Raw genomic sequence first — 25319 nt, 5'->3', positions numbered from 1 at the left:
GGACGGGAAATCCTGAGCATCGTCGTGGAGCTCGTGGGAACCACTGCTGTAATCACCGGCGAGGTTCAGCCGCGGCTTCTTCGGCCGGCCAGCATCGACACCCGCCCGAAACTTCTCAAAATCCATCAGCACCTAGCAGTTCCAGAGGTGAACTCCTTATAAACCCCCTTCAAGGGGAAGGAGGCCTCCGCCATCCTCATCACATCGTCGTCAGTTTAGCCACTGGTCTTCATGCGGAGGTGGTTGGCGTACAAGCCCGCAAATCGGGAGACCGCAGCCCTGATTCGGTCCCACTGCTTCCGGCACTCCTCCCCACTATGGCTTCCCGTCCGGGCAAAATCTCTTGTAGGCTGCTGCTATTTTAGCCCACAAGTTGATGACCATCTGATTGTTCGACGGGAGGGGATCATCGCAAACACTCACCCAAGACTTGGACAGCGCGACGTTCTCCTAATCCGTCCACTTCTTCCGTACCATGCCCGAACTGCCGTCATTAGCCGGCTGCGACGACTCACCGACCACCCCTTTACCCTTGCCCCTCTTCTTCTTCGGTGCGCCTCGATCCCGACCTACTCCATCTGTTTGAATGGGAGAGTCCGCATCCTCAAGATCTATCCCCAACTCCTCTAAGGAAAAAGTTTCAACGTATTGCGTCTCTGCTGGGCTCGATGTTTGGGAAGAAGCAGTAAAAAAAGTCAACACTGGGGCGATAGACATTGTCCCCCCTACCCCCCGCATCCCCTGCAGTCCCGGCTGCATCCCCGGCATCCCCTGCATCCCCGGCTGCCACCCCGGCATCACCTGCATCCCCGGCATACACCCTGACATCATCTGCATCCCCGGCACCCCCTGCACGCCCTGCCAGCCCTGCACCCCTGCCACCCCGGCATACTACCCCCAGTTGCCATCCTCAGCATCATCTGCGGCTAAGGGTACATATTGTAGTACCCGCTAGACCTGCCCACGGTTCATGAACCGGCGGTTTCGGTTCTGAACCGGCGGTTTTGGTTCGGAACCGCCGGTTCCGGTTTTGGGAAATATGGAACCGGAACCGAACCGTGAGGCTGTTTCAAGGTTTCGGTTTCGGTTCGAAAACCGGCGGTTTTCGGTTTCGGTTCCGAACCGCCGGTTTTCAGGCGGTTCATAGCGGTTTAGGTTCGGTTTTGCGGTTTCACGGTTTTTTTCCTTAAATTTTTTTGTCATATAGTTTGAAATTATAAAATAAATTGGAACAGGGAAATGGATAGTTTAAATTGAGAGATTGAAGAGAGAAATTCTTGTTAACACTAAAATGAGGCGAGTGTAAGTGAGGATAGAGAGGAGAATTTATAGATAAATATAGAGAGAAATGAGATCCAATTTGAATTTAAAATAAACATTTAAGAATAAATAAATAAATAAATAAATAAAAGAAATGGTGTTTTGTGCAATCAAATAGTGCAGCCATCGCCAACCGCCAACCAATCAATTTTGAAGACTCAACTAATCAATTTTGAAGACTACAAATTCATTAACCAATGTTAATTTGAGTATTATGCTTTATTTAAAGTAATCAATTCTTCTAAGTTTTATTAAAAAATGTTCGATAAATATTTATTAATAATGATTCATACTCCATAGACTCCATACGTAAAAAACTATGTTAATTAATAAAATCGGAAATAGTATTATAAAGTTATTACCATAACCATACTCCATAGACTCCATCTTGTAATTTAGTTATTTTTATTTGGTTATCTTTTCTCTTATGTTTTCCAAATTACAATCCAATTTTACCAAATAGTATTATAAAGTTATTTTTGCTATAAAATTTTGTCCCACATTATTGTTTCTACGGATATTACCAAATCTAAAAATGAAATTTACTTATATAAATATAAACCTCATAAACCGGATCATTAAATAATTTTTTATTTAATGGTGTATAGTTTTAATATAAGGATTAACTATGTTTAAATTTATCATTGCATTGGCGGTTCGGAACCGTGAAACCGACGGTTCGGAACCGTCCGGAACCGGCGGTTCGGTCGCGGTTTCGGTTCGAAAAATTTGGAACCTCAACCGAACCACGGTTCTAAAATTCACGGTTTCGGTTTGAGATATTTTTCACGGTTTCGGTTCGGAACCATAACCGCCGGTTACGGTTTCGGTTTTAACCGCCGGTTCTGTAAACCTTGGGCAGTTCTAGTACCCGCCCATCGGACCTCATCCACCTCCCACGGGTACCGTGGTAGTTTGCGACCCGCTCGTCACTGGAGGAGAGTCGTTGTTGTTCTCCATTTCGCATTATTGTTCTTGTACAGAAATTAAAAGAGAGAGAAAACTCGTTAAAACAAGTGGTGCAAATGAAAATGACGTGCAGATCGCGTATATATAGAGTTTCAAAAATTAAAAATAAATAAATAAATAAAATAGCGTTGGCCGATCGCTAGCCGATCGGGCGCCTACAATGGCGGCCAGCGGATCGGCTAGCCCATCGGCCAGTGCCCGGAAATCAGCGTGGGCTAGCCGATGGCTCGCCGAATCACCGCTCGCCGGTCCCAATGGTCGTCTAGCGGACCGGCCAGCGCCCGGGAATCGGCTAGCTGGCCCGCTAGCCGCCATTGGAAATGCTCTAAGAAATGTTAAGAAAAGTTGGTTGAAAATGATAGTGGAATGTGAGACCCACTTTTTTATATTTGGTTTTATAATAAAATGTGAGTTAAGTGAGTTAGTGGAATGTGGGATCTACTTACCATTTATGGTAAAAATGAAGTGTGACAACTATTGAGGGACGGACCGAAATAGAAAAGAATGACGATTAATCGGGGACGGAGGGAGTATACCCCAAATACTTTTTTTTAACATTAACTTTCTATTTTCATAAAAAAAATCCATATTAAACTATAAATAATAACGAGTCTTAGTATTCATTAACACTTTCAATTACTATCAATTTAGCTTTAAAGCTCGTGATATCCTAAAAGTCTTTATTTTTAAGAAGGATTTGGAATATGCTACTAAGACCCCTACTCTACTAATTTATTCCATCAACTTTTCTATAATTGTTTTAAAACACGAGCTGAGTTGAATTGAGATCGATATTCATGGTGAGATGGAGATGTAGTAGTTATTTATATTTTGAAAAATTCCCTAATGATGTTGAATTAAAATTTTATTCAAAAATTCAAATTAGATTCAGTTTTAATTGATGTCAAATTCTAAATGATGTACAACGTTTATTTTTAATGAATTTGAACGTAATCTAGGATAAGTTAATTGCCTGAGTTGTGGAAATTTGTCAGTAGATGTTGAAGATAGCTACGTAATTTTTTTTGAAATAACAATAATTGAAAATTTCCTCAGAAAATCCTAATGCAAACTTCAACCTAAGTGCGAATTGTAATTTTATAATTTATCTATCATGGGCAAATCAAGAACAGATACAAATCCAAATAGTCAAATCTCGTCATTTATTGTAGTCATTGCAATATCCTAAGAATCAATGAAAAAAAATTTCAAGGAATCATCACAAGGGCAGAAATGGGAATTCACCATACCGCGAGGTTTCATAGGTCGGATACTGCAGCTGCTCTCAAATTCCAAACTAGCCCTCTGCTACCTGCTACATGTATGGTTGTCCATCTATCCTCAAGTTAAAGCCTGTATTCTACTTACTCTGTTTATGTGCACTATAACGAGGGCTCTGTCTTCCTTTTTGGTAGTCTTGGCAAGGGCATCACAGTTTTAGCGCTTACGCTTGTAGATGATGTTTTGATCGCTGTCAGAAGAATTTGGCGAGGTGATATTATTCTTGGCAGTCTTGGCCGGAGCATCACAACTCCCGCGCTTACGCTTGGAGATGATGTTATGATCCTTGTCAGCAGCTTTTGGTGAGGTGGTATTCTTGTTGGCATCCTTGCTTGAACCTCCAGTCGGAGAGGTGATATTATTCTTGGCAGTCTTGGCAAGGGCATCACAAGTCTCGCGCTTATGCTTGGAGCTGATATTATGATAGTTGTCAGCAGCATTTGGAGAGGAGATATTGTTGTTGGCATCCTTGCTCGAACCTCCAGGCTGTTCTTTTAGTATGTCTTTCACGAAAAACTTCAACCTCCACAGCGTTGATTCACTCTGTGCTCGAAGAGAGAGATGTGTTATTATATGTGCCAAAAAACAAAGTAGAGTGTTGATCAGAGAGAGAGAGAGAGAGACCTGAGCATTGATATCAAGCTCCACCTCTTCATCATTTGCTTGGAAGTCGAGGTTACCTTGAGCTACGATCTCCAGTGCCTTATTGAGATCTTCGGGAGATAAGTTGGCGAGAGCAATTCCTAGCTTTCTTTTTTCCATTATGGTTATGTTCCTGGAGGAATTAGCTCATTGAAACGTGTTAGATAAAATTACATGGCATTTTTGCAAGGCGATTTTAAACAAGAAAGTGGATTGAAGAGTGACAACTGTAAATTGCAGCACAGATGCATAAACACTATCAACAAAATAAAACAAGTCCGATTTAAACCCTTTTGCTAAGATTAGAACAGAAAGCTTGAGAGACAAAAAAAAGTTAAATCATGTCAAGACACATTCTTATAGACGATTTATTTGTGATATTAAGCGAGGATGGAATAAAGAAGGGACGAAGAACCAACTATCTCTGACAGGAAAATTTTATAGTTAGTAGTTACACCTATTATTGTTCTCCTTCAATGTCTATGCCAGGATGAACTCGAAAAAGGTTGAATTGGTAGGGGGTGTTTGGGGGGGGGGGGGGGGGGTTTACAAGTATAAAGCAACTTTAGTATAGATCCTTGTAGATGAGTGTGTTGCTTAGTCTCAATGGACGAGTTAGAAAGCAGTCCAAAAATATACTCAACAAGCATCCACATTTACTAACCTGCACTGTTTAACAACCATTTCTCGGAGCTCGTCTATATGCATATCAATGTCATAAAGCTGAAACACATTTAGGAAAATTGCACATTAATGATCACGAACATCTAACATCTACATGATTCCACAAAATCTCTTTTATTCATGTGCTAAAAAATTAAAAATTTATCTTACCTCAGTACTTATTTCCCTGGCCAGCTTCGCATGAAAAGCCTCCAGAGCAAGCTGCATGTTTGCTTTTGCTTCAGCTTCCTCCTGTTCTCGTCTTTCTTCCTAAAATACAGATGTACGATCAATAGATCTCAAATACATTACAAGTATAAGTTGCTTTTGGAATATTAGGATGACCAGCTAATGTGAAGGTCTATGTTGGGGCCTGAAAGTACCCCAGAATTACCTCTTCTGTAACTTTTGGCAAAAACTTTAGCCACTTCTCCTCAAAAATTTCTAGTAATCGCACTGCCTTTTTATGAACTTCACTCTTTTCATCATTGTACTTCATTGCATTTTTAAAAACCAATCGCACATCAGCACATATCTCGCGAACATGCTTGTATCCAGTACCATCATTGGTTTCCATTTGGTTTTTTATAGTACTGAAATCCATTGGTCTGTCAATGATCTGAAACATGAAGATCACTCCAGGTATAAAATGAGACATATAAGGCACTGATTGTAAATGTTAACTCCTATAAAATATTTACAAAATTTCCAAATGGGTGAAGAGTGGACGTAGGTGTATCATAATTTGAACATTCAATAATAATATGCAGAGCTGCTTCCCATACTGGCACAAAACCTATGGTAGAAATTCAATTCTGAGAAAGCTAAATTACGTCTCAATGGTTAACTTGCACGGAAGAACTACTTTGCACAATTATCAACTGTGAAGTCATTCTAGTACTGTCATAAAATCACCATAGATGCTGGTTTAATATAATCAATATGTGCTTAATCAGATGCTTCTAGAATCCATTCTAAAGAAATTCTCAAGCTTTCCAGACTTGTAATGTACTAACGCAGTAAGCAAATCCTTGACCCATGGACCATTGTACATGATCTTTGAAGTATGTAAGTCCTTGTTTTACTTTCTGAGTGATTGTGTTCATATCTGCGATTTAGGAAATAAAAATATACACAATATACAAGTTTGAAGTTTCTAACTGAGTTGAGAAGGCAAGATCAATAGCTACAAACCTTGTAAACTAGCATCAATGTATATCTTTCACTTGCATTTTTTTTTTTTGAGTAAAGAATCTAGGAGGCTTTACCTTATAGTAATCATTCAACGCAAGTCCTGCAACATCTACTGGGTGCATAAAGGGCCAAGCCAACTTCTGCAGCCCCGTGATCTAAACACTAGAAAAGGCACATGATAAATCTTTTCTATCCCATAAATCATATTGTTTATATGGAAATGAGTTTGGAAAAATAAATAGCAGCACAAAAAAGGTTCTTTAAATTTACTAGGCACATAAACCAGGAGTATATTCTAGCAGAAGCTGGAAGCTGTAGTGAAAATCCCATTGCATGTCATATCATGACACTGTTCAGTAACTTAACTCAAGCGACTTGCCTGACGAAATACACTTCCAAACTGGCGCATAAGGTCTTGCATTCTCTTAGCAGCAGCAGCTTCTCTACGTGAAGCATCCTGTTGTAGTCTTTTCATGCTATAAACATGCTTCTCCTTTTCCTTTTCCTTCTCCTTTACTTTCGAAGTGTTTCTGGAAGTGCTTGGTTGCTTTGTAGTTGCACTTGAGTAAAACTGTTCAACTTCATTTACTCTTTGCTCAAGCTGCAAGATGGAGAATAGCTTAAGACAAGCAAACTATGGCTTGAGAATACGCATGCAACACATATAACGGTTGTGGCATTAGACTGAGCAAGTGAAGCAATTGAATTCTGCATTCTGCGGAAAAGAATATAGGCCAGCAGGTAATAAAGGTAATAAACGAGTTGGCTCTAGCTAAGATCTTAAAAACATATATGAGTGCCATTTTAATCTACTTTTACTAAAAACATCTAAAATTTCATAGTATGAATATACAATAAAACGACATCATTGCATCATGTAGGCTGAGTACTCAGTTCATCATAAACTGAACGAGAATGCTTACTTGCTCAACCTTCGCGAACAGCTCATCAACCGTAGCCATATCTTCTACGTTGGTTGCGCCATTCATTGATGCATTCACCAGATCCATCTAAGCAAATGAACTAAGTTTAGTTCCGATTACCAATTTAACACTGCAAACAAGATACTTTAATCCCATCCTAATTTTAAGTTACAAAAAATGGTTCTTCAAAATTTGCTACAGAAATCCATTAAAGACACTCATAAGCCCCTTCAGTTTTACTCCCGAATCAACGCTCAAACATCAGAAGTACTCCAATTGCAACAAACCAAGCTAAATTCAGCTCAGAACCGAATAAAATTTATTAAATTTACGAAGATCATTAGCTCAATCATAGGTAAGCACGATAAGACAATGCTGATTTCCTATACAACGAGTAATGCATAATAATTTACCACATGATTGCAAAATACATCACACAAAGCTTGAATTAGCCTACACAGATTCGAAAAAAGTTGATTTTACTAAGATAAACGAACCGAGCTGGATTTCATTCATTAAAAACAAATGAACAAGCACATGTACGATGCCGAATTTCCAGTTATACAGTTTACCATTCGATTGCTGATCACAATTCGAGAAATTTAAATTCGAAATAAGTGAACAAATTGGAGCTACCGTGGCTTAGATATTTGGAGTGGTTGTGTGTGTAGAAAGATGAATCTGCTATTGCGCCGGCCTCTTCGACGAGATCCGCCTTGCCTTCTTCCACTTATTCAACGTTTCATCGCCGGCGGCGGCGATGGCGGCTGTTTTTGGGGAATTATAGTTTGGATAGCAATATTATTATACACTGTGTATAAATCTTGGTACTGTCAATTAGTAAACATATTTATCAAACTTTAAGATTTTATCAATACTTTTTCAATATTTATATAACTATAGATTAATAATTGACTGTTTTATTGAAATGTCAAATTGTATTCAATTGATAATCCATCTATTGTATTATAGCAAACTTAATTTACTTTTGCCCAAAGAGATGTATTATTATATGCATGAATCATAGTAGTACTTAATGATTTTCATAAATACAATTACTTTTATAATAACACTTTTCAATTGTGCAAATAAAATTTGATTTTTTCATAAATAAATAATGAATTTTATCTTACAAATATTGTAAAAAAATCAACTTAATAAGTACTATAGTACTTGATAAAATTAAACTTACGATTAACTAAGGGCATTAATTATGCACTGACTCAACGCAATGCCCTAACCTTCGTGCATGGAGGGCGAACCGCGTAGAAGTTGTCGGCTTGGCGTGCGTGGCATATGATGTGTGTGGCAGTTCGTGCATCACGCGTTTGGCTTAATAATTTTAAAAGAAAAAACTCGATTTGTTGTTATTATTTTTTTCTAATTTTATTCGTTTTTTGAGTATTTCGAATATTTTTTTTGAAAAAAATAGTCGTTCCAACGACTCTCCTCATATTATGATAAATTAAAAGCATCGCCAATGACGAGTCCACGCACACCCCTACATCAACACGCGTGCACAGACGGACCAACTCGATGTGGTGGCATATGAATGTGTGTGATGGGCAGTGTATCTTGCTACATGCAGCGAGTCTGGCCAATACCGTGATGTGTGTTTGACTTAATTAATTTTAAAATTCAAATATTCAAAAAAAAATTCTAATTTTGGCCATTTTTCAACCGTTTTGAATACTACAGAATTAATTTTGTACAATAGTCGTTCCAACTATTTTTTTTTTCTAAACCCTAAATGAGACCAAACGACAAGAGCTTTTTCCGTTGCAGAAATGTACGTCGTCGATAATACACTACAAAAACATTGGCAATTTCCATTCATAGTAATAGGATACACAATCCACGTTATTAACCAAATATTTAGGTCTCTTTCATAGTTTCTAATTCTATTGATGTTTCAAATTGGAGTATGTCATAAATTCATTCAAAACAATACTTTTAAATCTACTAAATAGTCATACAAGTCCAAACTAAAAGTGAGGAGCAAGGGAAGAAAATGAAGATCTTCACTTTCTCCACAAAAAGAAGAGTCTCCACACTAATGAGCAGGAAATCATCAGCGCCCGGGGACGAGATTCCAAGCTCTACGCACCATGTCATCATCTACAAACGGCCGCAGAGACCACATCTGGCAATAGGTCTCCAGTTCTTCTTGTGGAGACTTGAGGTTGAGGGAGGAGACTATTTGGTCCTGCAAAGCACGATAGGTCAACAAACGCCTAGTGATTTTTGTGGCCAGCAAAAGGCGAAGGACGTCTACCTGCATTGTGTAGTCTTGTTTCACCATACTGTATATGATAGCCATCATGCTACCATAGTCTTCAAGATCAGGTCTTCCCTGATCTTGCTCAGTCGAAGTAATAAATGAATTCAAGTAGAAACTAATATCTTCTTCATCTTTCTCGGTTGCAGTTTGCTCAGATGCAGCAATACATAAATCTGAGTTGAAACTACTATCTTTTCTATTGTTATCGTTTGAAGTTTGCACGACGGTTGCTGCATTTCCCAGAAAGGATTTGAGTTCATCGACAACAACTTTAGCTGCAGCATCATATTCAGTTTCAACAATTAGCTAAACTCAGAAAACCATAAAAAAATAAGTATAGACGACCTTGCAGATACACGAAAGTCGCAAAGAAAAGTAATCGTGCAGATTTGAGATTTTATAACAGTTCTATATCAAAAGAGATTCCGGGGAATAAAGAAAATATGAGAAAGAGCTACCTTTACTTATGTAGTCTTGAAGTCCAAGATGGCTTGTATGCACTTCTGCAAGATATTCACAAATTATCGAGGAAAACAGTAGAACCAACAAGATTGAGTCGCAAAAACAAAGCAATCGCAACACTGGCAATTACTACAAAACAACAAGAATCTATAGAGAGAGCAGTTTTTAAGATTGAATCGTGAACATGCATGCTGTTATGTGTATCCCGACCACTCAATTGACACTAACAGAAACAGCACGAAATAGCAATGAACACACATCTCGTTGTTGCTCTCTTCACTCCATAACACCAACAAGTCTATCATGATTGTAACCACATAAGAATATCGATGTTTAGTCCTAGCACAGAACAAAAAAGGACCTTCGGAAAGAGAGAGGGATGAGAAGGTAATTTTATATGTAGATTGTTGGCACATACATATAAAAAATGCCAGATTTCCAGTAGCGTTCATCTTCACTCATGAATTACGATGGACCATATTTAGTTCTATATACCAGATGAATGCTGTAACAGACTTACACTTCCTCACATTTTGTACCCGGTCATGATTGTTGGCACATCCAGCTTGAAAATAAGACTGAACCCTTCTCGTTCTGTGAGCATTGAGAATGCGCTCCACCAATGCAGAAGTCGTATCAATTGGAGGCCGTCTTAAGAACCCTGCCCAGATAATTTTTGCTTATCATCTAAGATCATTCATCAATTAATTATTACATGATCGGAATCAATCTGTCCGACTCTCCAATTGCTACTCAGGAAGATTCACTCACCAAGAGCTTGCTGAAAGCTGACAAGAAACCGGCTACCCACGGGCACTAGTTCATCAAATTGTGCGATCCTAGCATCGAAGAAAGGCAATGGGTGAGGCTCACACCCAAAAGATGACCATAAATACAATTAGCAACTGAAATCTCAAGTGCAAAAGAGTTGAATCAAACCTCATCATGAAATCTGAATATATAGCAACGATTTCCTCCATCGATTCTCTCTGCAAATGCTCTCCATTTTCCATTCTGCACTGAAAATGTTTATCAATACAGATGGACTCAACCACAACACAGAATCACAAAGTTATTCAATAACCCATCTTTCATGTTACAATGCTAAACGGTGAAACCCAGTCTCGTATAGGTAAGGCCGGGATTCAATGCCCATCCACACTCCCCAGCTCAAAAAATAAAAATAAAGATAAATAAAAGCTAAAGGGCTCCCCTTGACGGAGAAACATCACCGAGCAAATATACTACATTAGCAATTCACTTCCATGAACGCAGTTGAAGATAAGGAGCCCTAAATTCAACATTTACAAACGTTATCACACAAAAAGCTCAAAATGTGTGCTCTTGAGTTTAACCATCAATTTCTATACACTAGTAATCATAAAAGGCAAAATTCTATGTTGATTTACACACTAGCTAGCTCCATCAGATGTAATCCTCATTGAATTCCTTTCACATCCAAGACCCCTAATTTAACCAATAAAAAAACAAGACTACATACACTCAACCGCAACACCATAACCGCTAAGCAACAATCATTCAAATTGAACAACATAAATTGGAATAAAAAAATCACCTCCACCAATACAAGTACTCGAAATCAAGACGATGATATCCCCCAATTCAGATGATACCCAAAAGTGAAGGTTTTTGCAAATTAAATATTTTAATTTCTTTGTAAATTCTCCGCTGCGATATAGCTGCCGCTGATTGTAAAATAAAACCTCACAATTTTAGGAAATCCCAATATGGCAATGTCAATTCTAGAGAGAGAGGAGAGTAAAGCCCAATATAAACCCTAGAGACAAAGGTGTAAAACGAGAGAGAGGAGAGTAAAGCCCAAGAGAGAGAAACAAAAAAAAGGGGCATTCCGAGAATTGAACTCGGGACCTCTCGCACCCTAAGCGAGAATCATACCACTAGACCAAATGCCCATTGATGGTAGAATCCTCGCTAACATACACTATATATATAAAAATAAAACCCTCGCATTCTATCAAAGGGTTTTATACTACTGAAATCGGAAGCATAATTTCTAGCTCGAGGAGGAAAATGGCGAGAGCTGCAATGTTCCGTTTGCTTAGATCTCAGTCTAAAACCTTCTATTCAGGTTCTCTATCTCAGTCATTCATGATTTTTCAAACTCTCCATATTGTAGCTTACTTGATTTCATCTCTGATTCTCTACTGTTCGTAGTATATAATTTTTCAGCTGAATTTTATTTTCTCCGGCTAATTGTGTGTCGTTCTTTCGATAATTTATGTCGAAGAGAATAGGAGAATGATTCTAGCTCTTTTATATCTGGAAATTAGAAATGTAAAATTGGGCAGAAATTGGGGTCGTTGCAGTAAGGAACAAAAATAGGGATATTGGGGCTCGCCTTTTCTTTGAATCAGATACACAATTTTCAAAATCTGAGTGGGTTTGGCCAGTTAAGAATCCATATTTAATCACTTGTTTCCCCCAAATAGAACTTTAGGAGGAATTCATAGTATTTTTGGCAGTGAGTTGGTGTTAAAGACTAGTTTTTCCCCAGTCAAGTAGTGATCAAGTTAGTTGTCACCATAATAGTTGGAGAGATATTGACAGTTTGCATCGAGTTAGTTCCCATTTTTATGTTTTCATGAGATCAAGCATCGAATTGTTTGAATGTGCATTAAACGTAACCTAACAACGCGTTTCTGTATCACGTAGAGCCTGATTCAGTTGTACTAGATATGTATATATGTTAACTGAATTATTACTTATGCTGTGATCTTAGAGTTTTTCCATCGTTTCTCTCCAACTCTCTGCTGTGTGTGTCTGTCATGGTCATTTTATGCGTATTCATGTGTTGAACCCATTTCCGTTGTGCTCGAGGATGATTGTATATAGATTAGCTGAAATTTGCTTCTCCTGTGAGGTAGTGTTTTTCTAATAGTCTCTCCCCAACTCTGCGATGTGTCTCGCCTGCTCATTATACGCGTATTTATGTCAACGTCTCTATTGCTGCTTCCTTATGGGACCTTACTTTGTCTTAAGATGTATAGGTAGCAAAAACTTGCAGCTGAAAATGGGGAGTCATATTCAGACTAAATGAAAATAGTAGTTGGAAGCGAGCATGCGTTTTAGGACTAGCTCCTTATATTCATATAATCTTACAATTTAATCCAAGCTGATACTGCTTGGTCGTTGCTATCTGGCTAAACTTGGTAATTCGACATTGCAAAACTAGGTTTCTTTATCGTTGTAATTTATACTGTTGTTCTTTGCATCAGGCAACCACCTCCCTAGGGTTGGTCCGTGGGCCAATACACTATGCTCCAAAACCAATGCCAACTCTGCAGTGCTGTTTTCTTCCGTACAGAGACGATTTATATCTCGATCAGCTGCAGTAGCAGACAGGAACAAGATTAGTATTGGGCATGAAAACAGGGGAGAAGAGGGAAGTAATATCAAGAACTATGAGGTTGTTTACAACGGTCCTATATCAAATACAATCAAGAAAGTGAAGCTCCTCTCACTCTCAACCTGCTGCCTCTCAGTGTCACTAGGCCCCATCGTCACATTAATGACATCTGAAGCCTCGAATGTGATTCTAAAGGGCGCAGTTGCATCTTCGGTCATATTCTTAAGTGCTTCAACCACTGGTGCCCTTCACTGGTTTGTGAGCCCTTATGTCCACAGACTCAGATGGCAGCCTGGCTCTGACAGCTTCGAGGTCGACATGATGTCGTGGCTGGGCACATATTTAACAAGGACCATCATGTTTGCAGATATCCGACCTGCAGAGACCCAGAGGCCATATGTATCATTCAAGGCTAATGGCAATTTCTACTACATCGATGAAGAGCATTGTGATAACAAGGCATTGCTAGCAAGGTTGAACCCTCATGACCGGTCTCGTGATACTGCTTTCAAGAACTTGTGAGGTTCCATATTTACAGCTGTAGCTCTCCTCCTTTCTCCGCATGAACTCATGCAAAACTCTCCCGTGAAGTTTCAGCCTTCAGGTGTGAAATAAGGTTATCCCGGTATGTCACAAGGATTACCCCTCTTTTCAAGCAGACATATATCCATGGCAAAAAACATATGTTTCTGCAATTTTGACCGGATCTCCTCTAATTTTACATGAAGATGTTCCTCTGTGTGAATTCTTTTTTGCGTTTACATGAAACTGCTTTTATCGGTATGGTTTTTATGCAGTCGGCCTAGCTTCTCTCTCGTTAACATCCTCAGTTATAAACTAGTTCTTGATTTGACCCCTATATAGATGATTGATGTAATGCTTTTCTATTTAAAGTGTTTGCCTTTGAAGTTGAGTTTCAAATGAGATGACATACATATCATAAAATTCAGACACTAAATGATGAGTTAGGTTGCCTATTTTTCCTAGAATGTGGAAGGATTGAACCTTAGGTTTTCTTCTATGACAAAAGTTATAGCTATAGAAATGTGAACGAAGCTCGGTTTTGTGTCTCTAAACCCTCATTCTTTGCCCGCCATGTGTCCATCTAACGCAACCCAGTTCTAAATGATGAGTTAGGTTGCCTATTATTTCCTAGGATTGGAACTTATGTTTTCTTCTATGGCAAAAGTAATAGCTATAGAAATGTGAACGAAGCTCGGTTTTGTGTCTCTAAACCATGTTCTTTGCACGTTGTGTGTGTATCTAACTCGACCCCTTGTTCTTTGCTCGCCGTGTGTATATTATCATCTTATTTGATTATAAGGTTGAATTGTCTTGAGAGATGTTGATATCGGAGCAGTGAGTTCTTTTTTTTCTCTTTTTCTTCTCTTTTTTTCCAGAAGAAATTGTATAGTTTGAAAAATATTTTCTAGTCGTTTGTTTGATAGAGAGAATTCGTTGTGTAGCATTACATCAAATCAATTTGACTAATCTGTTTTATTTTCCTTAAATTCCACTAAATGCTTGATCTTGGTAAAGTTTATGTTCCAAGTCACTGCAAGTCCAAGAATTCAAGACATTACTTGGAGAAAGTGTAATACGTATTCAAGAAGAGTTTAATGATAAAAGATTAATGAAAATAATAAGGTAAATATGTAGATGGCATCAAATAAAAGAAAAACTTATTCCTTTTTTACAGGGGAATTTTCTATCTATTTATTACTTCCTTTTGGTTCATATCATTCGACATATATGTGGGATGTAAATAGTCCCATTCTCCTAAATAATTTGTCTGAAAAAAAGGAGCCAACTGCTCCCTCCGTCTCATTAAAGATTGACTCACTTTCCTTTTTTGTTTGTCCCAACCAAGATGACTCATTACTTAAAATGGAAACACCTTTATCTCTATTTTATTCACTCTTTTTTACTTTACTCTCTCCTTTTAACACACAAAATATAACTGCATAAAATCTCGTGTCGCTCAAGGAAAGAGTCATCTTCCTCGGGACGGAGGGAGTAAATTAGAACGGATGAAGTATTATTCAAAACAATATTAGAGTCTAGAACTTTGCAGCAAATAAATCCATTCCGCGAAATAGAATCTAGCTTGAAAAATTTATGATATTGATAATAATCTGCCAAATGCATTCCAAGATTCAAACATATTTGTGTGTGCTTCTAGTGCTTAAGCTCAAATATAGTTATTACGACCTTAACTAAAATTGATTTTTATCAACCCTAAACAAAATATAACACATACTACAAATTACATTAATGATGTGTCATAATTTTTTTTGTATGTCAAGAGAAAAAGGGGCGACCGTTCAAAGGCGGCACGTGTTGGGGCCCATTTCTAGAACTACACTGATTTGCCCCACATGTCACGTAATTAACACATTACTAATCAGGATTTAGGAGTACTTTTTTTGGGGAAATTAATACTACTAATTAATTGCATACATTGTTTGTTGGCAGCAACCTGCCTACGTAGTAGTCTTGAAGACGTGGACACCACTCTGAAAATATAATTAATTCCTAGTACTATTTAATAGTAATAAATAATCACACTCGATTTTATTTGGGGAATTACTAGAGACCATTATTTTTAATTGAAAATATACTATTAAAATTAAAAAATTATCTACTTCTCATTTATTGCTTATAACACAGTATTTCTTTTAGATCTGCCTCATTCTATGGGATGAAAGGAGCAATAATTTTCCTCCATTTTAAACATAATTTATTAATTTTGTACATTACGTATGATCCAAGAATATATAATTGTCTTTCCATTTGTCATATATTTTGGCGTTGCTAGAGAAAAATAATGTGTTTTGAGGCTGCCCTAACCTCCAACTACTTTATACAAGTATTTTCTTAAATAAAATACACATTTATATTTAAATTGTTAAATATACGTACCCTTAGTGCTATTGCTCTAGCTATTTAATATTCAGTATAACCCTTTTTCTTATTGTCCTTGGTCCATATCTTTTCGTCTAGAACTAAATTACAATTTTATTAAAAATTAATAAAAGGAAAAGTCAGAAATAGTTTGAATTCATTGTTTTCTTAGAAAAGGACGAGAATGGTTGGGCCATAAACCTAATTTCATTATTAGTGGACGGCTCAAAATTTGGCTAAATAATACTATTATAAATATTATACTAAAAATGCAAAACAAATAGCCCTATTTTCAGTATAATATTTATAGCATCCTATTTCCAGTATAATATTTATAAAATATACCATAAATATTATACTGAATATAGATTTTGAAAATACATACTATTTAATTATTCTAGTTTCATAAAATAATCGAATGCTATAAAATAATCCACAATCATATACCATTTTACATTTAGACTAATAAGACATGTCTAAGTTGAGAACTTAGAATAAATATAAAATTTAGTTTAACTACTAGTAGTAGTTCTATTATATTTTGCCAGAAAATATGCCCCAAAACATGGTACAATTATCGTCAATTTTCTTGTGCATTCCACCCCCCTTCTAGAATATCACAAGACATATTTTGACACATATTCCATATAGAGTCTAGGTGTCTAAAATATAATCTTGTATTATGATTTTTTAAGGCACGATGCCAAGTATACAATTTGATATAATGTAACCCCATCACAATTATAGACAAATTGTGAAAATATTATTATTGTGTAGTTTCATGTAAATTTATAGACATAATGGATTACATTTGATATGACCCTTCCCTCCATCTAATAGACTTAATTAACTATATAGCGATCAATATATCATCAACTATTTTTAATATTCATCTCGTCCCACTTTGGCTCTAAGCTTTTCAACATGTTTATTAAAAAAATACTCCTTTCATCGGTTAACAAATGTCTTACTTTTTGACAACTCAAATTTTAAGAATTGTGAAGAAATGTGAGCATAAAATATCACTAGAATATAGATCAAATTTTGATATATTAACTTTATAAGAAAATATAAATAAATAAATGTGAGATAAATTTACTTACTTATACTAAAAATAACAAAAATGAAATAATACAAAAAATAACAAACATACTAAAATGATAAATTAACACAATCTCACCTTTTACATATGTTGGCCTAGCTACTAATAAAATGGAATACCCTATTTACAAATTCTATTTATTTACCAATAAAAAGATAATCTCACCATTAATCAATCTAGAAGAATTCCATATCCCTAAAAGCAACCATGAATACACAACAAACCTTACATTTTTTTAGTTAAATAACCACCAAATCATTTTCCCATAATCTCTCTCTCTCTCTCCAAACCATATATATACCCTCAAACCCCAAATTCACTCATCCAACTCCATCAAACCACCTCTCCCTCTCTCAAACATGGGATTTCAAGATTCTCTCCCCCAACAAACCCTCACACCAACAAATATCAAAGAAGAAGAAGAAGAATTAGAAGAAACAGAAACCCTCTCACTATGTGATCTCCCATTATACAGTGATCAAAGCCATGATTGGGATGATCAACACTCCTCCACCACCACCACCTCCTCCGACCAAGACTACTTCGAGTTCTTCAGCCAAGAACTCGTCTCCTCCGCCGCCTTCCTCCCACCGCAAAACATCATCTTCTGCGGCAAACTCATCCCCTACAAACACCTACCAACACCTAACGATAAAAACCAAATCACCCTCAACACCACCCAAACAGGCCCCAACAAAACTAGCCGTTGGCGGTGGAGGCTGAGTGGGACCACCAAATGTACAACAGCGGCGATGCAGAGGAGGGCGTACAACTCCGGCAAGCAGGTGAAGGTGAAGTGGTACTTTTTCTTATTCGGGGTTTCGAGATTTTCGCCGGTGGTTGAGCTGAGCGACATCAGGAGCAGGCAGAGCCGCCGCCGGACGTCGCCGCCGCCGCCGCCGTCGTCTCCGGTGATGTTTGGATTTGATGATGGTGAGGTGATGGGGGATCGGGGGTGGGGATTGTGGGGGCTGATTAGGGCCCTTAGCTGCGGCGGAGGGCGCCGGCCGACCGCCGTGGCCGCGGTGGCTGCGAGCTGAGTTCCGCCGGAGTAGTTAGATTAGAGATATTAATTCTTGTGCCTTAGTTGAAAACTTGAAATTTTCTTGAAATTTTGTCTATTATTTTTTCTTTTTTCTTTTATAAATCTATAAGGAATTGGAGATATTTAAAAAATGTGTTTTTTTAGTTATAGGGTACTAACATAAATTGACCAACCAACGATTCATATAAAATTCAACGTTACCTAATCCCTAAATTAATCCTTTGACTTTCCACTTATGTGACCTGGCTGTCATGTTGAGATTGCTAGGTGCAATTCACCTAGTTTATAAATTTTAGAGATGATTTATTAAAAACATACATATACTCTATTTTGATCAGTAGTATAAATCATAACAATAATGGTGGAAGTGGCACCTTTTCATTTTGTTGCAGAATAGACTCATTTAAAAAATTGATGAGAAAATTGAAAATGTATGATTTTTTTTTGACAAATTGCCATATAAAAGATGAAAGATTGATCGAATTTATTTTGTCCAATACGTTTCAAAGAATGAATTATAAATAATGAAGTTTATAATATTTGCAATTATCCGTCATCATGTATTTCACCTAAAGGAGACAAATGTGATACTTTCAAAAATTGCCGACTTCGTGATTTATAGTTAAGTTTATGAAAAATATGGGACAAACCAAAACTCGACCATCGTTTGTATGTTTGTCAATTTGCCCATTTTCCCAACTCACTTTTCAAATCATTAAAAGATTAGATGTCATTTTTGCTACAAAATTTAGAAGCAAGGCAAATTATTGCAACAATATGCAAAGAATATAGAGAGGAAGGAGAATGCACCCAAAATGTAGTTATAAGTCCACACTTTACTTCATAAAAGAGTCCAACTTAGTAAGGAACAAATGGACCAAATACACTAAGAAAGAGATTAGGGAAGGCAATAAGCAAACTCTCACTCTTTACTCACTCACCTAATCTCTCATCAACAGGTCTCTATGTACAGAAATGTACATACACAGTTTAAATTTTCATTCCACACAGAGATATACAGCAACTACGTTACCGATATATGGATTTCACCACGAAAGGGGTCACTGGGTCTTCAATATGTGCACGAAAATGCTTTACAACCGGGGGGTCAATTTGTTCACCGTTCAGTTAGAGAATGCAGTGTCCACAGCTTGCAGGATCGGACCAGTATCAAATCGGAAGTTTCTGAAGGTGCTCACTGGTTGAGCTTCAGGAAGGTGCACATCGGGTATAGTTTTACTTGGCTGGCGCTCGCCTGCTATTGATGGGATTCCACCATTACTGTTTTTAGCCTTCCATACGGTAACTGATTCAAATTTGAGACGAATTAATCAGCCAAAGTTTAATGAAGAGCACTAGTATCTCAGTCATCAAAACACACTAAATCAAGCTACATGAGAACGGAATGATAAATGTAACTGCAGAAGTGCTGCTGTACCACCATATATAAATAGTATATGCAAACATCGAAAAGCAAATTTTTGATATATGTACAATGATTTATCCACCTTCATAAGGGGAAGTTGCTTATGTTTAAAGATTAAATACGAGAGACATGGATTGTATTTATTGTTTAAAGCATGTTGTAATGTAAATTTCCAAAATTTATTTAGGGGAATAGCAGAAACTCTATTCACCAGAACAGTCCAAGATTTGTACAAAAGAGAAAATGAGGATATTTAAAACAGCGTGCTTTCTGGGAAGAAGTGGAAATGTAGCTGCACGTTTAAGGTACAAGTGAAAAAGGTATTGTTTGAGCATTTTACAATCGATAAAGCAATAAAGATTTACGATGATCAATGAGTGAGAATCATAACAGGAGAGACCGAAAAAGGACCTTTTGGAGGTTTGTTATACATAGTTGCTACTTGAGGGGGATGCTTTGAGATCCATGACTTCAAAGATCTGCAGAATAGAGTACCCCAATTCTTTAGAGCAGAAAAGATAAAAAAAGTTTCCAATATGATGATTGAAGAATAACTTACGCCAAAAAGGGAGCAACCATATAGAGCTTGAGCCCAGTGACCCCACGAGATATGACATCACCACTCGCTGATTGAAGCTCATCAAGCCGCTGCCATGCAATTTCCTGCAAATAGCCATAAAATAATAGCAAATATATTTTAAGGGACTATGATACAGAAAAAGTAAAGACTGATACAACAAGTAAAGAGACAAGGTATTTTCAGGGACTTCCTAAATTCAGATATTTCAGAAGGTGAATGACATACACTTATCTCTTTCTTAGTTTGTGGAGCAAAATAAGTGTCCTCTTTCACCCCAGAAACAATGTATAGCCTCACTCTCTGCTGTCCAAAAATCATTTCAATGTGGTCGTCTTCATTAAGGAGTTCTGAAACATCAAAACCTGTTTCCTCTAATACCTGAATCCATGAGACGAAATTAGAAGGAGCTAATACAAGAGTGTGAAGAATGCACAAAGAAAGGAACGAGTGATTGGAGGTTAATTAATCATAGCAGATGAATTTATGTTTCAAGGAAGATTGTAAGAACCCAGAGCATCAGACTAAGATGGTTGCCCTTGGAAATTATTCCTTTACTCCTAAAAGAGAACACAAAATGAAGTGGGAATATGTATTCTTATTCGGCCTATTTCAATGTGCAGCAATATAGGCAATCAGAGTAGTATTATAATTTGGCTATGAAAGAAAGAGCCCCAAGCAAAACATACCATCATTGATCATGCAAATGTCAATAGTTAACTTAAAATCATAATTCAGAACCCAATCATTCAAATTGAAATGATACGAAGACAGGCTTACTTCTCTAATGGCACACTTATGATCTTCCTCGTCTTTGTTCTTCTTTCCACGAGGAAAGCTCCAACTACTTCCTTTCCAGCCTTTGACTAGCAAGCACTGCAAACAGAAAATAATGCAAAATCTTAAAATAGGCTTAAGTACAATAAGCTGAGTTCACCTCTTTATGCAGAGAGGGAAACGGCACCTTTAGATATTTAGCACCCAAATTTAATATATATGTCTCCGGAGGATTTTATGTCATCATTAAATTATAGGGTTATATCATTAAAAATTTCAAATGAGATATTACATTACTCAGCAGGAGTAGTACCCTGAAGAAAAAAAATACTCCATATATTAAAAGAAAACATATTTACTATTCCTACTTCAAGGCTGAACAGTTTTATAGAGCATGTATAAACACATTAGTGAAAAAAACCCATCAATTGAGATATCCAGGCTTCCCTTTTTAATTAAACAGGTTGACTAAGCATATAAATCCTAACAAGGTATGTCATATAGATAAATTCTGATAACAATTATGAGTGATGACCTCACCCGTTCATAAGTCTCATCAAGAATAATGGCCCCGGTCACTGGAACTCGAAATTTATAGGATGTGAAGTCCTTAAATATGTCATCTATATGAGGTACATATGGTTTGAGAACATCACAATTGTTAAACACTGGAACCGGTTAAGGATAACTGCACACCGTATATTAGACAAAGAAACTTAAAGTTTCTTCATGCTTATTTATAAGCACACATATATGGAGTCAAAACTATTAGCACCTATTCCTACTTAGAAAAAAAAGAATGAATATGAAAAGCTGATGAGCAAATGACAACCAGGTAGTAACGAGTAGGTAAAACTCAGTACAACAAAACAAATTTCGACCCTCTTCAACATTTGAACAAATAAACAAAACCCAGGAATTAGTGAATTAGACACTGAGGTAGGTCTTAAAGGATACATAAGGTAGTAAATTCCTTCAAAGTCAATGACTTCAGTGATGGGTTCTTTTCAACAGAGTTATCTTCATAAAACCAGTGCGCGTATTCCACTAGAAACAAAATCCTCTCAAAAGACTGCTGGTCTTCCTTGGGAACATTTAGAACAAACCGACTGCAGAACAACCACAAAACCAGTCAAGAAACTAAAAATCATAATACAAGCTCACTATCGTAAATCAAAAAAGGACCAATTGATAGGTCTCAGTGATCTCTTTCTAGACACCACCATTTTTCTATTTCATCCCAAATTAGTCAAATCCACATTGTTTAGCATTGTCACCGACACGATGAAGGGAAAAACAGAAGATTCAATGTATGTCACTACCTCTTGAATCATAGTTTCGTTACTCCTCATCTAAATCAACAGAGGTCAAAGAAAACACTACATTCAACAGTACATAATAGACACCAACAGTTTCCCTACAATATCTCAATGACTTCATCTTTCCACTCAACCAAAATAACAGGAAACAACACAGTTTCACTTAAAAACACCCAAATTCATCAAATAGTCCAACAAAACCCTTCAAATCTCACTCACAAAACTCCTATTAAAAAAAATCACAAAATCCATTCCTCAATCTCTAACCACAACTAGCATCACTTCATCTTCCAATACGCAAATTGCAGTTTTTACTGACTTTAACTCAATGTTCAATTCCGCATTCAGCTGTGCAACTTGCTGTTAGCTCTTCTAATACTCAATCCCTAGCTACACCAACTCTTCCTATCGAGTTTTCCCCAACAAAACTGAATCAGTAGAAATCGAAACTAATTTGAAGAAACGATGAAGTGAATCAATGCGGAAATACCTGCAGAGATCGTCGAGAAGTTCCTGAGGAGGGAGGATATTCTTTGTAGGACCACTCGAGGATCGATTGAGCCCGCCTGACATTTTTCTTTCTCTCCTCAAACACTCACCACTGTGTGTATTCTATGAGAGAGGCGTCATACGGTTTATACAAGTTGCAGAAAACGGTGTCGTTTAACAATTTCTTGTTTTCTTTAATCTTTTTTCTCTATTTTGTTTGGTTTTTAACTTTTTTTTAATGTAAATATTCAATTTTATCCATCGTGTATTTTGAAAGGGTAATTGAAAAGAATAATATTTTAATTTAAGATAATGTATCATAAAAGCTTTCATTTCCAATTTGCCATTATATGGTATTTCAATATCTCCTACCAAATGTAATTATCGAGATACTTTTAATCCAAAATTGAAATGTAGTACATGTTAATTTTCATTTAACAATGGTTTGACAAAATCGAATATCTATCCTAAATTTTCTTTTTACTTTGGGGAGGTTTTTTCTTCTGGAAAAAGATTATAAATAATTATATGTATTGATATTTTTTTTGACTTTTTAAAATTGCGGACTATAGATTTTTTTAAAAAAATTAATAATGTTTTCTATTTACCTTGCGATTGTGATGACTTGAGCCCTTCAAAACATCTAACCGACTAAGCTATGCTTCATTGACGAATTTGGGATCGGAATGTGGGCGTCAAATTTTAAAATTTACTATAAGTGGCAAATATGTGAGTGGCCAATCTAGAGAACTAGTGCCTCAAACCAAATAACTCCCCAATAGTAATGGCAATGATAGTAACGGCATTACTTTAAATTCAATTGATTTATACTAATTTATGCAATCATTATAATATAATTAAATTAATTCAAATTAGTGCCTCAATCCAAATAACTTCCCAAATAGTAATGGCAATGATAGTAACGATACATTACTTTAAATTCAATTGATTTATAGGAACATATATTAAAATATCAGTATTATTTAATTATTCATAAATTATACTCTTTTTAAATAGAGTTGTAACGGCAGTGACTTATTATATTTGAATATAGTTAGAGATTGCAAATATTTAAATTCATACCCTAAATTCATAAATATTCATATTCATACCCAGAATTTATAAATATTCAAATTAAGGACAAAACTCGCTTTTTATATATGTATAGATTTGGATCGGGACTAACAAAGCATAACCCAACCACATAATTTATCAAGTTAGGAGAAGCACACCCTCGTGTTTTTGGGGAAACCAAGGGTCCCCCCATTCTTTTTTCAATTTAAATACTCCAAATTTTTAAAAACATTTCTACATTATAAAAATACATTAAAAAATAAAATTTTCATAATTAAAATCTAAAAAAAAAAAATTACATAATTAAAATATTAAAAAAAAAAAAAATTTAAAAACCCAAAAAAAAAAAAATACAAAATTTAAAAATCCAAAAATTTAAAAAAATTCCCACCGTGGAAAGACTAGTCCTCCCCAAATTTTCCTCTTGAGCCCCAGGATATTTCTTTGTTATTTTTGGGGAGTTGATGGGAAAACCCGAATTCGTTAATATAGGGTTGGGTCAAGATGGCCCAAAGCGTGTTGTTCGGGGGTGGATAAAGGCCCCAAAGGGAAGCGGGGGCGCGGGGGGCCGGGGGGGGGGCGGATGGAGTCAAACCCCCGCGGCAGGGGTTGGTTGCCCCCTTCCCCGTTTCCTTCCGGGCGGGGCCCCCGCTCGGGCGGGCCCCGGGGCTAATTTGCCCCGGGCAAGGCAGCCCATCATCGGAGACCCCGGTGGATGGGGCCCAAAGACCCCCGGGCCGTTTTTTGGAGGGGGTGGGAGGGGGAATTTTTGTTTATCCCCCATATCTTGGATTTGGCCCCCCTCCCAAAATCAAAAGTTCAAAGGGGTTTTTATGCTCCCCTCCCGTTGGGGTATGCCCCCAAAAGGCGGAGTGATTTCCGGAGTTTCCTTTTTGTGCCCTTTCCCCCCCCGCCCCTTTTCTTCGGGGGTTCCGGTTTCCCACCCCGGGGGTTATGTTGGTGCGGTCCCAAACCCCATTTTATCATTGCGATAGAGGGTTTTCCCCGGGGGGTTTTATTGTAAAGGCGGTTTTCGCCACCAATAATTTTTCCCGGTTTGGTTGTCCCATTAGGATCTTGGAGGCCCCAAAGGTAGGCTTTGAACATCGCCATCATCCCCGGAATTAAAGGGGGTGGGGGTTTCCCGAGGGGACATTGTGTAGTGTGGTGGGAATTTAGATGATAGAGTATGAGGAAAAAGTATGAGAGAATGTAGATGATGATAGAATAGATAATAGATGAGAATGTGATTTTTTTTGTGTTGGAGTGTGGGTATTTATAGATGAAAATGTGAATTTTGGGGAAAAAAATTGAAAAATAAATTAAAAGTGGGTAGAAAACGGATATATTTTTTTCGGGAAGTGGGAAAATAATTTTTTTTTATTTAAAAACATTTTTTAAAATAAATTTCAAATTTTTTTTAAAAATAAAAAATAAAAAAGCGAAATTGCGGTATCGGCTATCTTGCCGTTGACCTTGTCAG

The 25319-nt window shown here is 37.0% G+C and overlaps 5 protein-coding genes and 1 non-coding gene across 7 annotated transcripts; 2 read left to right on the top strand and 4 right to left on the bottom strand.

The window, feature by feature from the left end:
• Positions 1-3425: 3425 nt before the first annotated feature.
• Positions 3426-7803, bottom strand: LOC125200739 (transcription factor GTE6-like). The gene is made up of 9 exons (XM_048098520.1): positions 7629-7803; positions 6993-7079; positions 6449-6670; positions 6144-6224; positions 5270-5494; positions 5047-5145; positions 4877-4935; positions 4195-4345; positions 3426-4113 (listed from the first exon to the last, which is right to left on the bottom strand). The coding sequence occupies exons 2-9, from the start codon at positions 7077-7079 to the stop codon at positions 3727-3729; spliced, it is 1311 nt and encodes a 436-aa protein (XP_047954477.1). The 5' UTR covers positions 7629-7803; the 3' UTR covers positions 3426-3726.
• A 990-nt stretch (positions 7804-8793) lies between these two features.
• Positions 8794-11639, bottom strand: LOC125201207. Of its 2 annotated transcripts, none has more exons than XM_048099226.1 (7): positions 11312-11639; positions 10675-10754; positions 10507-10574; positions 10256-10396; positions 9732-9773; positions 9268-9548; positions 8794-9198 (listed from the first exon to the last, which is right to left on the bottom strand). In XM_048099226.1, exons 2-7 carry the CDS (start codon positions 10746-10748, stop codon positions 9064-9066), a joined length of 741 nt encoding a protein of 246 aa, XP_047955183.1. In that variant the 5' UTR covers positions 10749-10754; positions 11312-11639; the 3' UTR covers positions 8794-9063. The 2 variants fall into 2 exon arrangements, with proteins under 2 accessions (XP_047955183.1, XP_047955182.1); XM_048099225.1 differs by having other exon boundaries at positions 10675-10749; positions 11312-11638.
• TRNAP-AGG lies at positions 11598-11669 on the bottom strand. The gene has a single exon. It is a non-coding gene; the product is annotated as a tRNA-Pro (tRNA).
• Positions 11670-11711: 42 nt separating this feature from the next.
• Positions 11712-13868, top strand: LOC125201206. Its single transcript, XM_048099224.1, has 2 exons — positions 11712-11845; positions 12993-13868. The coding sequence occupies exons 1-2, from the start codon at positions 11788-11790 to the stop codon at positions 13643-13645; spliced, it is 711 nt and encodes a 236-aa protein (XP_047955181.1). The 5' UTR covers positions 11712-11787; the 3' UTR covers positions 13646-13868.
• Positions 13869-17488: 3620 nt separating this feature from the next.
• On the top strand, positions 17489-18169 carry LOC125189669. Its single transcript, XM_048086925.1, has one exon. It carries the CDS (start codon positions 17489-17491, stop codon positions 18167-18169), a length of 681 nt encoding a protein of 226 aa, XP_047942882.1.
• An 823-nt stretch (positions 18170-18992) lies between these two features.
• On the bottom strand, positions 18993-22902 carry LOC125203794 (mRNA-decapping enzyme subunit 2-like). The gene is made up of 8 exons (XM_048102284.1): positions 22764-22902; positions 21912-22063; positions 21495-21622; positions 20958-21053; positions 20406-20558; positions 20160-20263; positions 20012-20079; positions 18993-19480 (listed from the first exon to the last, which is right to left on the bottom strand). Exons 1-8 carry the CDS (start codon positions 22844-22846, stop codon positions 19299-19301), a joined length of 966 nt encoding a protein of 321 aa, XP_047958241.1. The 5' UTR covers positions 22847-22902; the 3' UTR covers positions 18993-19298.
• Between the last annotated feature and the right edge of the window lie 2417 nt (positions 22903-25319).

This window comes from Salvia hispanica, chromosome 1, assembly GCF_023119035.1.
Source record: "Salvia hispanica cultivar TCC Black 2014 chromosome 1, UniMelb_Shisp_WGS_1.0, whole genome shotgun sequence".
In the NCBI taxonomy this organism is placed as follows: Eukaryota; Viridiplantae; Streptophyta; class Magnoliopsida; order Lamiales; family Lamiaceae; genus Salvia; species Salvia hispanica.
This window is presented reverse-complemented; position numbering and strand designations above follow the sequence as displayed.